The 16,410-nt window shown below is 36.0% G+C and overlaps 1 protein-coding gene across 4 annotated transcripts in view; it reads left to right on the forward strand.

Moving 5' to 3' along the window:
- LOC106874961 (tumor susceptibility gene 101 protein) overlaps positions 1-15,725 on the forward strand; it is a 53,935-nt gene extending 38,210 nt beyond the window's left edge. For all 4 annotated transcript variants that reach the window (XM_089341997.1, XM_089341998.1, XM_089341999.1 and 1 more), the window contains 8 exons: positions 1,665-1,828; positions 3,196-3,376; positions 4,394-4,636; positions 7,347-7,474; positions 9,529-9,621; positions 10,581-10,714; positions 11,866-11,968; positions 15,016-15,725. In XM_089341997.1, coding sequence (XP_089198123.1) covers positions 1,665-1,828; positions 3,196-3,376; positions 4,394-4,636; positions 7,347-7,474; positions 9,529-9,621; positions 10,581-10,714; positions 11,866-11,968; positions 15,016-15,105 — 1,136 coding nt within the window. In that variant the 3' untranslated portion in view covers positions 15,106-15,725. The remainder of the gene's footprint in view (positions 1-1,664; positions 1,829-3,195; positions 3,377-4,393; positions 4,637-7,346; positions 7,475-9,528; positions 9,622-10,580; positions 10,715-11,865; positions 11,969-15,015) is intronic.
- The last annotated feature ends 685 nt before the right edge of the window (positions 15,726-16,410 follow it).

Raw genomic sequence — 16,410 nt, forward strand, 5'->3', positions numbered from 1 at the left:
CTGATATACAAAGATGAGAATGTGTGTCTGTGTGAATTCCTAAAACTCGAGAACTACACAACCAATTTCATTCCAAATTAACACATGCCTTACTTAGGGTCCATGTAGTGTCTTAGGCCAAACAAATTTTTAACTTCTTGCATAGTTCGAGCCCACAGCAATATCATATCTCCTCCACTATTTCAGTATTACATGTCAAAAGTGAAACAATAGCATCACTCTACTGTAATGTCAGATACTTTCACTTTAACACTGAAACTATTCCACTATTTCAGTATTACCTGTCAAAAGTGAAGCAATAATATGTCACTACTGTAATTTCAAATATTTTCACTTTAATACTTTCAATTTCATACTGAAACTATTCAAGTGAAACTATACTCTCACATATATACAGACATACTATAAGACCCAAGTTAAAAACATTCCCACCAATTCAACTTCTCTGGTTGACATTAACACCCCCATCCCCAATAGGGGCCTTCATTCCCACATTTTAGAGCTCCATGAGCTCCATTTTCCAGGAGCAAAATCATTTTTACAGGTTCCAGAAGACTGAAATTTTGGAATATGCGCATAAAGATCAATAGTATGGGATACATGTCTCATGACTAGAATTTTTTAGGGTGTGTAAAGAAGGAAAGAACCCTCATGTGCAATTTTGATGAAATTCGAATCATATGTATTCCAGTTCCTTACAGAACATATAACAGAAAAGTCGCATTCTTCATTTGCATGTAACACGGGCAACGCCAGGTATCTCTGCTAGTATTATATATATATTATTTATATATATATTATATATATATTATTTATATATATTATTTATATATATTATATTATATATATATTATTTATATTTTTTGCATGTGTTAGTCTGCCACCACTCCTTGACAATCTGTTGATTTGTTTATGTCCTTCATAACCTAGTGGTTCAGCAAAAGAGACCAATGGAATAAGTACCAGGCTTTAAGAATAAAATAAGTACTGGGGTTGATTCCTACAACCAAAATCCTTCAAAGCAGCGCCTCTGTATGGCTACAGTCCAATAACTGACACAATTAAAAGGTAAAAAAATAACAGTTTGTCCCTCTTCACCTGACGACAATTAACTTTAATGATAAAAAAAATTAAATATTCAGTAATTGGTTCACTTTAAGATTTCTCTTCAGAAGACCTTCCCTTCTGTTCTTTCATGTTAAAAATTTTCTTGTTCTTCATCTCATCTTCATCCTCATCCTCATCATTTAACATCTATTTTCCATGCTGGCATGGGTCGGACAGTTTGTCAAGAGCTGGTTCGGCAGGAGACTGCACCTGGCTTCACTGTCTGTTTGGCATGGTTTTTACAGCTGGATAGATGCCCTTCCTAACACCATCCACGTTACAGTGTGGACTGGATGGTTTTTTTACATTGTACCAGCACTGACAGGGTCACCAAGTAACTTGCAAAACAAAGATCCTTGGCAGGAGTGTGGTATTGGAGAAAGTGGTCTTATGCAAGATGGTGGGAGGTTGGAGTGTGACAGAGGGACAGAAACAGGTGTCTTGCTGTAGAGGAGATACATGGTTACCCAGTCAGAGAGAGAGAGAGAGAGAGAGGGAGCATCTCCAAAAAAGAATTTTGCCAATTGCTGAGTTTCCTTTTTTTTTTTCTTTTTCAGATAACAGATACAACATTCCCATATGTGTCTGGTTGTTAGATACCCACCCTCATTGTGCCCCCATTGTTTATGTCAAGCCGACTCCCAACATGCAGATCAAGCCAGGTAGACATGTTGACCCTAACGGCAAAATCAATTTGCCTTTCTTGTTACAGTGGAAATATGTAAGTTTTATTTAACATTTCATTTTTTACCAGTTTTATCAATTTTGTTAATCTTTTTGACAGCTCATCTACTACTCATCTTTCAACTGTTTTGCCCACTACATGGTCTTTCAACTGTCCCACCCACTACATGGTTTTTTAGCCGACCCACCCACCACTTTGTCTTTCAACAGTTACATGATGTATGAGTCAACACTGCAGTCATCTGATGTCTTTAACTCATAAAAATCTTCCTTGAAAAACTGAGCATGTTTTACTAAACATTCTAATTTAATGGAACAAGAAAAGAATTGCATAAGACAAAAGTTTCTATTCATTCCCTCCTACCAGCTCATATACTCTATGGAGAATGATTAACTGAAAATACATGGTCACTTGTTTAAGGCTTTCTCAAGTTTATCATCATTTTTGCTTCCTAAAGAGCAGTTTTTCTGGTGACTGGAAGCAGGACTTGAACTTTAAACTTACAGCTGGAACAGTTACTCTAGAGCATCTTGTCCAGTGCTCTAACAAATCTGCCAACCCACTTTCCTGGACTGGTCTTTTATTTATCAAGCCTGAAAAGCAAGGGAGCCTCGATAGGATTTGAACTCAAGGCACAGAATATCAGAACATATGCTCTAAAATGTTCTTTCCAACTTTCTAATGGCTCTGCCAATTTACCCACTGATGTAAAGTCAATGGCCAGTGTTGTCATGTTATAGATGGCCTCAGTATCGACACTTAGAAAGTTTCTCTCCAAGCTACTGGCCTGATTAAGGTGATTTTTTTTTTTAACGGTAGAACCAGTAATTGGCCTTGCATACACAGCACCTAGTTGATTTGGTGAGGTGCCAGTGTCTCCACAGGTATCACAAACAGAATGCAAGAGCAACCAGGCATCTCATAAGACACTCTAACAATTTTGCTTATTCATCCCATTGATGAGCACTTTATATGTTGACTCCAAAAGGATAAAAGGCAAAGTTGACTTTGGTTGAATTTGAACATGGAGTGAAGTGAACTGAAACAAACACCACACAGCTGTGATGATTTTACCATTTCCCCATGTTCTTCTAAATTCATATTTAAAATAATGTGATCCACAGCCCAGTTTTTATAATATAATCTTAGAGAACGTTTTGTTTTTCTTTCTGACAGAAGATTTTGCTTCAAACATCAGTATTTTCCTCTCCTTACAACATACAAACATTAAAATTCTCAACACCTTACTGTACACGAAATTTATCAAAATTTGTAAACTTTACTCTATGATTTTTCTGCCAAAGCATATCACCACTAATTTTTTTAAATATTAGTGTTTATTTAATAATTTGACATTATTGGTACTACAGCTTACCTCTATGCTTTCTTCTAATTTTTTCTAGCCTCAGTCTGACCTCTATGGACTTTTGAATAGACTGGCAGAAAAGTTTGGTGAAGAACCTCCTGTCTTCTCGAAGGTTCAACAGAATCCTGTCAACTCCTCGTATCAGGTAGACATGGGTGACTGGTCTTCTAGCAATTCAATGGCTCAAACTTCTCACCCTCCGTATCCTACAAGACAAAGTAAGCTATTCTTCTTGATTTAATGTTCCTTTGTTGTTGTTGTATTTAGATAAACTGAGTCTAATAAAGATATGCTGGGACATTCCAATGAAATGAGTTAAAATTCAATCCAAAGATTCAACTTTTCCATGATTCCTTACACTCACACACAGTTGTAAAGCTTTTATGTTATGTAAAGAATAGAATGTGGCATTATTTTAAAAGACTAGAATATTTTTGTTATTCTGTGTTAAATTGTCACATTTATGATGTTTGATGGGGTTTAAAATTTTTTTATTTTTTTATTACATATTTTAACAATTAGATATATGACGATATAATCTTCCAACACATTACCCCAGTAGACCACATGATATGTTCACATGGGATTACCATACAAGATCATGTGATATCCTTGTATAAGATCACATTATCTTCACATATCCAGATACATTATGCCTGTGCAAAATGATGAGATGTTCTGAGACAGTGTCTCTTTATACACATTCACATATATTTTTCCATCTTGCTAAGACACTCAATCATGCTAATATAACAGCCAATGAAGTACAGCCTTAACACAGCTCACACCATTGCATAGAAGACACCTTCACATAGCCAGCACAAAAGTGTAGCTAGTACTGAACCATACAAGCCCCCAAACACACACACACACACACACACACACACACATGTGCTATACAAAATACATCTTATATACAGATAAAGTGCAGTAACTATATACCAGCACTATGTACAGTAATACTAATGTTATCTATTGCAAACTAACTATATATTAATACAGATACAATATACTAACTTTGTAATACAATTTGTGATATACTATGTTCTTTTACTATTATATATTAATATAAATATTCATTGATATTTGAAATTACTAACTATATACAATATATTAACACTATGTGATATATTTCTTGGTTTCTCTCTCTCGTGTATACATTCACACACATACACATATATACACACACACACACACTAAACCAACATTTATGTTTTTCAATTCCATTGTTTCAGGTCCTTACATGCCAAGTCCTGCAACTTCAAGCAGTATACCTCCATATCCTATTCCTTATACTGCACCACAGACCACTGCTAGCTCTTATTACCCATCTAATTTAAATAACCCTCTACCGTACCCTGCACATCCTCAATACCCATTGTACAACACTCCCTACCTTGGATACCCAGCTTACTCTGAATCGACTTCGTCGGTTACCACTCCAACACCTATGTTTGGGCTCAACTCAACTACATCAGGTAATTCACACTTAGTCCACACATTATTTTCTACCACACCAACACATTTTGCTTCTTTGTATTTCTGCTGTTGGTTTCATGGTTTTTTTTATTTTGTTTTTTTTTAATAGTTTTTAGTGAGTTTTATGTATTTTTGAACCAGATTTGTAGGTGATGCTCCAATACTTCATTTGTTTGATCGATGATGATTGCTAACATTACTGCTTTGTTGTGGTATGCATTGATGCTCACAAGTTGTGGTTGATGTTGTAGTTGTAGTCACTTACAAATGTTGGTTCCACAAGGAGTGGCACTGGCATTATCAATTCATTTTGAAAAGGAATAATTCTAAATAAGAACTTATAGAAGGTAGAAGGAGTCTCTTTAGTTCTATCAAAGACATCTATAGTGTTGGTAGCATGATAAAATGGATTTAGTCTATGCTGTAAACTGGTTGGTGATAGGACGGGCATCTAGCTGTAATAACCATTCTAAAATCATAACATAAACAGTAACCAAGAATGGCAGTTTTCTTTGTGTGTGTGTGTGTGTTATGGAGGGAAGGATGAGAAGAGGAGATATTTGAAGTTGAGGATAAGATAAATAGAAATGAAATGAAATGAGATGAGACAGAAAGGCTCGATCTGAAGTAATAACTAAGTTAATGTGTGTGCAAGATAATGGACTGGGGCATGTTGACTGCAAGACACTTATGCGACCTGTGCCGGCATGGAAATCTTAAGAAGTTCTCTTTGCAAGTGGTTTGATCTCACTGCTCTGAATCTTGAGCATATACAGGTCCCCTTTAGCATGGCTTCAGATCAGCCAAACCTTGAGTGTGAAATTCGATGGCTATGAATTATGGTTGCCTAGGTATAGGTATGGCTGTGGTAAGAAGTTTACTTCCCAACTGCATGGTTCTGGGTTCAGTCCAACTGCACAGCACCTTGGGTAGGTGTCTTCTACTATAGCCCTAGGCTAACTAAAGCCTTGTGAATGTATTTGGTAGATGGAAACTATAAGATTGTCGTATATATATATATATATATATATATATATATATATATATATATATGTGTGTGTGACCTTATCTTGACATCATGTAAAGGAATGTCAAGCAGTGTCCTTCATTTCTAACATTCTCCAAGAACATATCTGGCTATGGGGTAATACTACTTTGCTTGGAAACAGGTGAGGGTTTGCATAGAAAATCTTCCCCGATAAACTCCGTCTGACCCATGGAAAAGTGGATGTGACTATGATGTATCTGTTCTAAGGTGGTGGGTTTAACCCATCACCTAGTTTAATATCAACACAACCACCACCACCACCACCATCATCTAGCTAAAAATATCCTTTCGTTGACCCCAGTTAGTTGTAAGCTTTCAGACCATTTGTGGAGTGTGAGAATAAATCAGAAGCTATGGTTTTTTTCCCCCTGAAATGTCAGTTGTTTTATAGAGGTGGGGGTGAGACAAAATAAAGGTCATGATGTTGACCCTTCTGTCTTTGATGTGACAGAAACCTTTATTTTTGAAGTAACTTTTCTGACACATTGCATTCTTAGCATTCAGATTATTCTATCAAATGTAATCCTTATTCATTCACATTGTTTTGAATTAATCTTGCATTATCTTGTAACTTCAAGATTTCAATGATGTGGTTGTTTAGTTTTAGAATGACATTGTAGGGTAGGTATGAGAGGCCAGATCCAGTCAGTTTGAACATGAAACAGAATATTTGGGCCAAATATGGCCGGTTTAAATGCTAAAGGGTTAAATGTGATTTCAAGACTTTGATATTCTTAGCAATCCATCACAGAGTTTTAACCTTGTGTGTGACTATTTGTTGTAGTGTGGGTGAGTGGATGTTAGTATAGTTTTTGCAGTGGTGATGACACAGTATTTTGATATTCTATGATAGTGTGTGTGAATATTCGTGTAGTTCTGTAGTTATAATAACACACCATTTAGATATTTTGTGGCAGTGTGTGATTTGTCATTGTTTTTTAGCCTCAATCCAATCTTTGTCAAGCAAACTTATGATCAGAGACATTCCAGTGATGGCCACCATGTCATTTTTAGAAGTGTATAGGACCACATTATCAAATGTGTCCTTTCTTTATTTGAAAGAGTGTGATTTGAGAATGATTCAGCTGCTGTTTCAAACAGATTGAGTAACCACAAGAAGGCTTTCTCATATGATTGTATGGCTGTGATGCACACAACAGTTTGGTTTTTGTGTTTGCAGTAGTACTTTGCTTTATACAGTGACATAATGATTAACCATGTGTGACTGTACATTGCTAATCTATGTTAATTCATGAATATTTAACCATATTCAATCAGTGATAATTTATGAATATTTAACCATGTTTATTCAGTGTTAATTTATGAATATTTAACCTGTTTGATACCAATATACCTTATGGTTTTATAGTACAAACTTCCTGTTTTCAAGTGACCTGAATTAAAATTTTCTTTTAAAGTTTCATATTTATGTTCCGAACATAAACTTAATAATGACAAAGCTATATCAAATTTTTCATTATTTTCTAAACTCATTAAAATAAAGATGTTTTTAATGGAAATATGGTAACAAAAGTTTAACCATATTTAGTATATGTTATTATATGAATATTTACCAGTATTTACTCTATGTTAATAATATGAGCTTTTAACAGTATTTACAATAAGTTTTTTAATGCTTGTTTTCTCTTCACCTCATTCAGGTACTCATTTAACACAAACAGTATCTGGTACAAGTACTGTGACAGAGGAACACATTAAGGCCTCACTGATATCTGCTGTGGAAGAGACACTGAAACGTCGTCTAAAGGAAACATTTGCCCAAGCTCAGGTCTGCAACAATCATGTAGTTTTATAAATCTTCCTCAATCTCTAACTTAACAAAATTATAACTAAGAACTTTTGTATTAGTCCCAGGTCTATGATCAAAAGCATCCAGGCTTGGGATCAACTGTTCTTTTTAAGGGATTTCTCAAAACTACATTATATAGTACTGCAATAATTATTTGGCAAACTTGGAACTAGAAGTGACTCAGATTTCTGGATTTTCTAGTTATTTTGGAGACAGTCTAAATCATCATCATCGTCATCCATTTTCCTTGCTGGCATGGGTTGGACAGTTTGACAGGAGCTGACCAGTTGAAGAGCTGTTCAGGTTCTATGTCTGTTTTGGCATGGTTTCTACAGCTGGATGCCCTTCCTAATGCCAACCACTTTATTGAGTCTGCAGGGTGCTTTTACATAGTACCGGCATGAGTGCTTTTTGAGTATATATTTAAAACATGAAATTAACTATGGAATGTAAAGAGCTAAAGTGTATTTAACAGATTCCGATTAATACATTTCTAATCCACTTAACAGTCTTCAAATATACCATACTGTATCATGTATACAGTATAATGATTATAGGAAGAAAATTAGATGAAATAATGAACATGATTTTACTTAACAGATACAGGTACAAATTAATACACATCTAAAGCATAGTGTGTTTAATCTTTATTAATCCACTTAAAAAAGTAAAGAACAAAATTATTTTTAACACACTGTATATAAATTAACCAACTTCAAAAACAGTCTGTTTTCTCAATACAGTATATTGCACAGTATTCCCAGATTTTTGAAAGCCATATAAGAGGTCCGGTACTGTATAATATTGTATTTAATGGCTTACTAAGTGCAAAGATAAGGCACACCACAATACTGGCAGGCCATTTCTTGGGCCTCAGTTTGCCTGTAACCTGAACACTGATTTTGAGTTAAAATGGAGACTAATTTGTTTAGGGGGCAAAAAATTGTGCCTTATCATACTTGTAACGGTAGCTAAAATGGTCCTGTTTTTCCTTTTAAGATGGCAGAATGTAATTTGAAGGAAACTTAGCTGCTATTTCTTACAGGCTGAGCAACTACATAGAGCCTCCCTATTGAATCCACTTATCAACTCACTAAAATCCCCATGCCTAAAACTACCTTCTGAGTTCAAATACTACCATGGTTCTTCGATTTATTTTACATTTTGCTCCTTGGTCATCCTTCATTGAGCAGGCCTGTGATCAAAGGAAGCTCCAACCATGATCAATCTGTCTTTTTGTATATCTAAGACTACATTTTACAATATGTCCATCATTTTCTAAGGTAGTTTGAGTGTGCTTTCATATCCCACCAAACAGATAACAACACCTTACATGGGTAAAAAAGGTTCATTCATGAGACGTGACAGCAAAGAAGAGCACACCTTCACTCTCTGCGCATGATTAGACTTGAAAAGTTTGTGAGGAATCCATTGACCTAATTTGCCGACTTTTCTGATGGCACACAGGTATCAATGAATGGTTGAATGACCAAATCCAAGCTTCTCTGCTAGCTCCTCAACAATTACGATGGGATTTTATTTCACCAGGGTTTGCAGACGTCCTCGTCGTGCTCTATAGATCTTCCAGGATGAGGCTCATCTTCTAGGCTGTAGTTTCCGGCTCAGAATTTCTGGAACCACAGTTGACACTGGCTTATGCTTATTGTCTGATCCCCATATACTACATTAACATTCCTCCCACTTTCCATTGTGTTGTTGCCTTTATTGAACTCAGAAAGCAAAATATGCCGAATATGCTCTTTTGTCACTTCTATTATAGATTTGAAAAAATAGCTGTTAAAATCAATCTGCACTCTTCAAAACATGCTCTAAGAATAAGGACAAGATAAAATTACTATCTGCTTTTGCAGTAAGTTGATGCAGGTAGTTTATCCCATCCCCCTCCGACTTTTAGTTCATGCAATTGAAAAACCACATTATTTATGGGATGACCCAATATTTCCTTTGTGCTGAATTACCGTGACGATATATAAAATCCTAAAGCCTCTCCTCTGAAATCTGTAAACTTTCAGGCTGAAATGGATACGCTGTATAAAACACAGAATGACCTTCAAAAGGGTCGTGAGTGTCTGGAGAAGATGATGAAATCTTTGGAACAAGAGAAGGTTTGTATTGAAATAAGTATCTCTATGTGAACAGCTGGTATTATTAAGGTGGTGGCAGGGCAGGGGTTCATTTAGCTAGTCTTTTAGTCTTTTACACATTTCAGTCATTTTGACTGCAGCCATGCTGGAGCACCGCCTTAAGGGGTTTTAGTTGAAGAAATCAACCCCAGGACTTACTCTTTGTAAGCTAGTACTTTATTCTATTGGTCACCTTTGCCAAATCACTAAGTTACAGAGACATAAACACACCAACATCGGTTGTCAAGCGATGGTGGGGGTACAAACACCCACAGACACACACATAAATATGTATATACACACACACACACAACAGGCTTCTTCCAGTTTCCATCCACAAAATCCACTCACAAGGCTTAGGTCAGCCCAAGGCCAAAGTAGAAGACACCCAAAGTATCATGCAGTGGAACTGAACCTGGAGCCATATGGTTGAGAAGCAAGCTTCTTACCACACAGCCACACCTGCACACTTTTACATTCTAAGTTAATATTTTCAAGTCAATAAAGTACTGGGGGTTATTTGTCCCCACCCCATTCAATGAATTTGTCACTTTATGGTGCAGGCATGGCTATGTGGTGAGAAGCTTACTTCCAAATCATATGTCCTGGGTTCAATCCCAAGGTACTGTGCAGTGGGAATGAACCCCCAAACCACATGGTTGTAATGCTGGCACCTGAAATAAATTACTGCACACAAGTAGACGTGAAAAATTAGCAAATAAAAGAAACAGAATTAATGAAAGTTATTTATTCAGAAATGCTGAAAAAATAACAATCAAGTTAATGTGGTTAGATCATCAAAAATCTCATTAAGAAAATTTTTGTCTTGTATATGTGTGTTCAGGATAGAGTAATTAAGACTTTTTAGCTAGCTGGGGAGTGAAGCTGTTGTCATGTTAATCCAAACCATTATTGTATTCGAATGTTGTTTGTCATTTCAGGATGAGGTGGAGAAGAATATTTCTATACTGAAGGAGAAAAATGCTGAACTGAAAGAAACCTTGAACAAAATGGAGAACCAGGGAGAGCTTAAAATTGATGAAGCTGTTGTTACTACAACACCACTCTACAGACAGTATGTTTAATCTATTAGTACTAGGACTGGTCAATTGACACTCGCTATTTATTTATGTGTAACTTAAACACTTTTTTTTTTAAAAACCTTCCTCTTCCCTCAGCCCCAACCCCTTGGTATTTATTTTAAGGGTCACTAAGCATAACCAACCCTTTAGATTCGGATCACTCTGTCAAATGTATTGCTTATAGATTCACATTGTTTTCGATAATAATGCATTATCTTGTAGCTTCAAGATTTCAGTGATGTGATTACTTATTTCTAGAATAGCAGAGAGGCTGGAAATGGCCAATTTGAACAAAAAAGGAGTAGAATATTTTAGCCAGTTTAAATGCTAAAGGATTAAAGGAGGTCCTAGTGGCAAATGTAGCATGGATGAAGCTGCCTGCTGCTGCTGGTGGATGATGTTGTTTATTGTCCACTTCCAATTGCATTCCATTTTCATGCCATCATCATACGTCTATTTCCCATGCTTGCATGAGTTGGATGGCTTCACAGGAACTGACAAGGCCAGGGACCACATCAGACTCCATAATCTGTTTTGGCTTAGTTTCTATGGCTAGATGCCCTTCCTAATGCTAACCACTTTATAGAGTCTACTGGGTGCTTTTCATGTGGCACCATCACCAGTGCTTTTTACGTGGCACCATCACCAGTGCTTTTTATGTGGCACCATCACCAGTATTTTTTACATGGCACCATCACCAGTGCTTTGCTTCCCCAGACTCCCCGTAGCTGCTGGGCTTTTCACAGGTGTTGGCACCATCATCAGCACTTTTTACGTGGCACCATCACCAGTGCTTTTTATGTGGCACCAGCATCCACATCAATGCTTTTTATATGACACCTTAATTTTAGGATTTCAGTTCTGTTGTGGTGGGTGAATCTTCTTGAGTATAGCTAAAGAAAGGTGAAATACTGTCATGTAGGGAAATTTGCACCGTCAGGCATAGACAAACATATGTACACACATCCTGTACAAGTATGCACACAGTTTTGTAGCTTTGCACATAACATGCATATTCATATAGACATGCATGCAGTTATGCAGACACATGCACACACGCACTCTTTTCCTCTCTCTCCTCCTCCTTCCCTCAACTGTTCCTCTCCTTCCTTACTGCATATATATTTTGTTTATTTCATTTCAGATTGTTGAATGCGTTTGCTAAAGAACAAGCTATAGAAGATACCATTTATTATCTAGGAGAAGCTTTACGAAGAAGTGTTATTGATCTTGATATCTTTCTCAAAGTAAGTAACCTGCTCACCCTTGCCATAAGGAGCACCAAACAAGCATTAGTTAGTCTTTTTTTTTTCCTTTAATTGATCCTGCAGACACTTCTCTAAGACTAAGACATCTCTTCCTGGCTGACCCAGAAAGGGATTTGCTTTGTTGTTTCTTCAATAACCTATTAAATACTTCCTAATAAATATCCTTACTGTTCACTGTATTGAAACTTTTTTGTTCATTTTTACATCTATTTTCTTATGCTAGCATGGGTTGGATGGAGATTTATTTGAGATAACATTTTAGAGTTGGTTGCTCTTTCTGTTGTCAATTCTTATCCCTCGTTCAATTTTTTATTCCACTGGCTTTCACATGTGCAGGTAACCGGGGAATGTAAATATCCCATTATTGTTTTGTTCTAACAGTGACAAACAAATCCTTGAAATGTCAACATTCACATGCACACACAGAGCAGGCTTCCATGAAGTTTCCGTCTATCAGTTCCACTCACAGAGTATTAATCATCTCAAGGCTATAGTAGACGACACTCTCTGAGATAGAACTTGAAACCATGCAGTTATGAAGTAAACTCCATATCCACCCAGCCAAGCCTGCAGCCATGTAATCCTGTAACTCCAAAATTATCATCATCATCATTTTAACATCCACTTTTCTATGTTTGCATAGGCCAGACAGAGTTTAATGAGGTAGGATGCCCTTCCCGTTGCTAACCCTTGTTTGTTTCCAAACAAGGAGATATTTCCCCCATGACCAGACATGTTCTTGCAGAATATTGGAAATGAGAGACACTGCTTTGATGAAGCAATTAGCATGCAGTGTCAAAATAAAAATACATACACATGCACAAATATATATATATATATACATGCATGCATGCTTACATACATACATACATACATTGAGCTTTTTTCAGTTTCCTTCTACTAAATCCACTCACTGGGCTTTGGCTGACCCATGGCTATAGAGGACACTTACCCAAGGTGTCGTATACTAGGACTGAACCCAGAACCACATGGTTAGGAAACAAACTTCTTACCACACAGCCCATTGCAGCTGTCAAAATGCAGAAAAAGTTTACTGAAGTCTAAAAAACTGTAAAACTTAAATCCACCACCAGATATTCTAATGAATTGAATGAAATAATGTTTATTGAAACATAAAGGATCTGTAGAGCTGTCAGTTTTGTTTATTTCTTTCCATAAGAGCAATATGTTTTAAATATAAATTAGACACAGAACAAGATCTACATTTTGTTGCGTAACATCTAAATGTTCTCTCAAGAAAAACCTGTCTTTAAGGTAGTGACCACAAGAAGTAGTGATGAACTTTGTGTTGTTATGTAACCAATGAAGTGGCTTTTTTTTTTTTAAATAAGGCCCACACGAATCAGCTTAATATAATGTCCCTTAAAAAAACTCATGACTCTCTTTAAAATAGAGATGACATTAGTGAATAAAGTAACACATTCAGTGCACCAGCCACATCTTCAGCAAACTGCCTACTGTCTTATATAGGGACTTTGTGAAATAGTAGTGGGGTTCTTTGATTCTTGCTATCAATGACTTTGCTTATTTTGACCTTCTCGCAATGTAGGATAAAGTTGAGAAAAATAGATACTGAACAAAGGATTTTTGGAAAATAATTTTACTCAATGTTTTCACTTCCACCTGTTATGATGATATTTCCAGTGACTGGACTGCCTGTGTTCCAGTAATTTTCAATATGTTTTATATTTTGTAAGACTATCTGTAAAAAATCTCTATAAATTAGTATATTTTGCTAGTATTGACCAACTGAACTTTGGTCACATAAATCAAAAATTCTGGACATAAATTCCTGACAGTTAAAATCTAACATCAAAACTTATGAGAGACTCAGAGCTGTATGTTCTTAACACCACAACAAAAATTATTATTATTATTATAATAATAATAATAATAGTAGTAGTAGTAGTTTCGAATTTTGTCCTAGAGCCAACAGTTTTAAGGGAAAAGGTTAGTCAGTTACATCGACTCTAGTGTTCAATTGGTGCTTATTTTATCAATCCTAAAAGGATGAAAGGCAAAGTTGACCTTGGTAGAACCCAGAATGTAAAGAACTGGAAAAAATGCTTAGCATTTTGTCTGAAGGCCTGACATTTTGGAGTGGAGGTTAATCAATTACATCAATTCCAGTATTTGACTGCTATTTCATTTTATCACTCTCAGAGGGATGAAAGGCAAAGTTGACTGTAGCAGGATTTGAGCTCAGAATGCAAAGAGCCTAAGCCAACCTCCACTGTCTGCTTTGGTATGGGTTTTATAGCTTGATGCCCTTCCTAACACCAACCCTTTTACAGAAGCACCCAGTCCAATCTGAAGTGGTTAGTATTAGGAAGGGCATCAAGCCGTAAAAACCATGCCAAAACAAACAGATGAACTTGGCACAGTCCTCTGTCTAGCCAGCTCCTGTTAAACTGTCCAACCCATGCCAGCATGGAAAAACGGACATTAAATGATATTGATGAATTGTTTCTAATGTAAGCACAAAGCCATCAATCCCAATACTTGACTGATATTTTAATAATGATAATGGTTTCAAACTTTGGCACAAGGCCAGCAATTTCGGGGGAGGAGCTAAGTTGATTAAATTGACTCCAATGCTCAACTGGTACTTATATAATCAACCCTGAAAGGAGGAAAGGAAAATTTGGCTCCAAGGGAATTTGAACCCAGAATGTAAAGACAAATGGAATGCCGCTACGCATTTTGCCAGCTCACCACCTTGATGATAATAATATAATAATACCCTTTCTACTATAGGCACAAGGCCTGAAATTAGTCAATTGCACATCGACCCCATTATTCAACTGGTACTTAATTTATCAACCCCCAAAAGAAGGGAAGGTAAAGTTGGCCTTGGCAGCATTTTATTCAGTATGGTAGCAATTCTACCAGTTCACCACCTCAGTAATAATAATACATTTTCTTTTCTTTTTATTGAATTTAATTTGTGAATTTGAAAACTTCAATTTTACTGATATCTTTATTTTTCTGTTCTTTTCCCACAGCAAGTCCGTGAGTTGTCACGGCACCAATTCATGCTGCGTGCCATAATTCAGAAGTGCCGTGAGAAGGCCGGTCTACCGGCACTCACATAAATTTTCTTCCAACTACAACAACAACAACTAGGGCCCAAGAAACCTCTACCAGATTCTCAAATGGTCTTTTATTTATATTGCCTTCGATTTTTTTTTTTTTTTAAATATTTCTGTTTTGTTTCTTATCAGCATAAGATTTGATGATCAAGGGATGTGGCGGGGACATTAAACAAACGAAAGTGAACAGGCATATTTCTGTTTCTTTATATAACACATTTATTACATTTTTTTTTATTTAAATTGTTACTGGTTCAACCCCCACCCCTCCCCCAACCCTTTCACCTACACTTCTGCATCCTACAGACAAAAGACTCTTTTAACATTTTTAATCTTTGTTAAATTCTGTTTTGAAACTACTCATGCACACACACACACACACACACACACAGATTATAGTTTGTTCTTCTAATCCTCAGTCTATTCGCTCTGTCCAGAACAAATTGAAATGGACATTATATTAAATATCTTGTTTCACTCATGTAGTACACTCAAATCATTCGAACTGGGTTGATTATAACAATGTTGATTTATTTATTTTATAATGATTTTTGTAATAATAATAATAACAACAACATTAATAATCATGATGATGATGATAATAAACTGAACTGCATAATTTATTCATTGGCTAATTTTCAATTATTTTATTATTAGTTGCATAATTATACACCCACTTTTGTAGAAACGTGCAATTCTTGCTTATTTCTATAAGCAGTAATGATAGCTATCATACACACACATGAGAAAGAGAACTAGAGTTGTTTCTCTGCATATATATACACACACAGAATAAAGTGGCTGAGTGTTTTGGACATCAAATCAAATGCTTAATGCCGTCTGTTCCAACACTTTGCATTCTGAGTTCAAATTCCACCAATGGTTTGGTTTAATCACCCAACCAAAGGAGCAGCTTTTGCAACCCACAAGTCACTGACACAAGCAGCTACATATATATATATATACACACACACACACATACAATCAGACACTCTCCTTACACTGAGTGGTTCTTATCAAAAGAATAAATCCATATATTTTACTCCCACCTCACTCCTCTTCTCTTTAATTCTATTATGTTAATAAAAAAAAAAATGAAATTGATATTTTCTGACCTTATTTAGTCAGTTTTAAAAGCAAAGGAAAAAAAGACAATGCTTTATTATTTGTCAAACACTATACAAATACTGTTGGAATACAGATTTCCCCATGCTGGGTTTGCTGACACATATTGTGGTGTGGTGTAGAGAGGCTGTGTGTTTAGTATACAGTTACTTGTTAGCATAGCACTATAGAAGCATCAGCTCT

Source organism: Octopus bimaculoides, chromosome 25 (assembly GCF_046866305.1).
Source record: "Octopus bimaculoides isolate indiv1 chromosome 25, ASM4686630v1, whole genome shotgun sequence".
Lineage (NCBI taxonomy): Eukaryota > Metazoa > Mollusca > Cephalopoda > Octopoda > Octopodidae > Octopus > Octopus bimaculoides.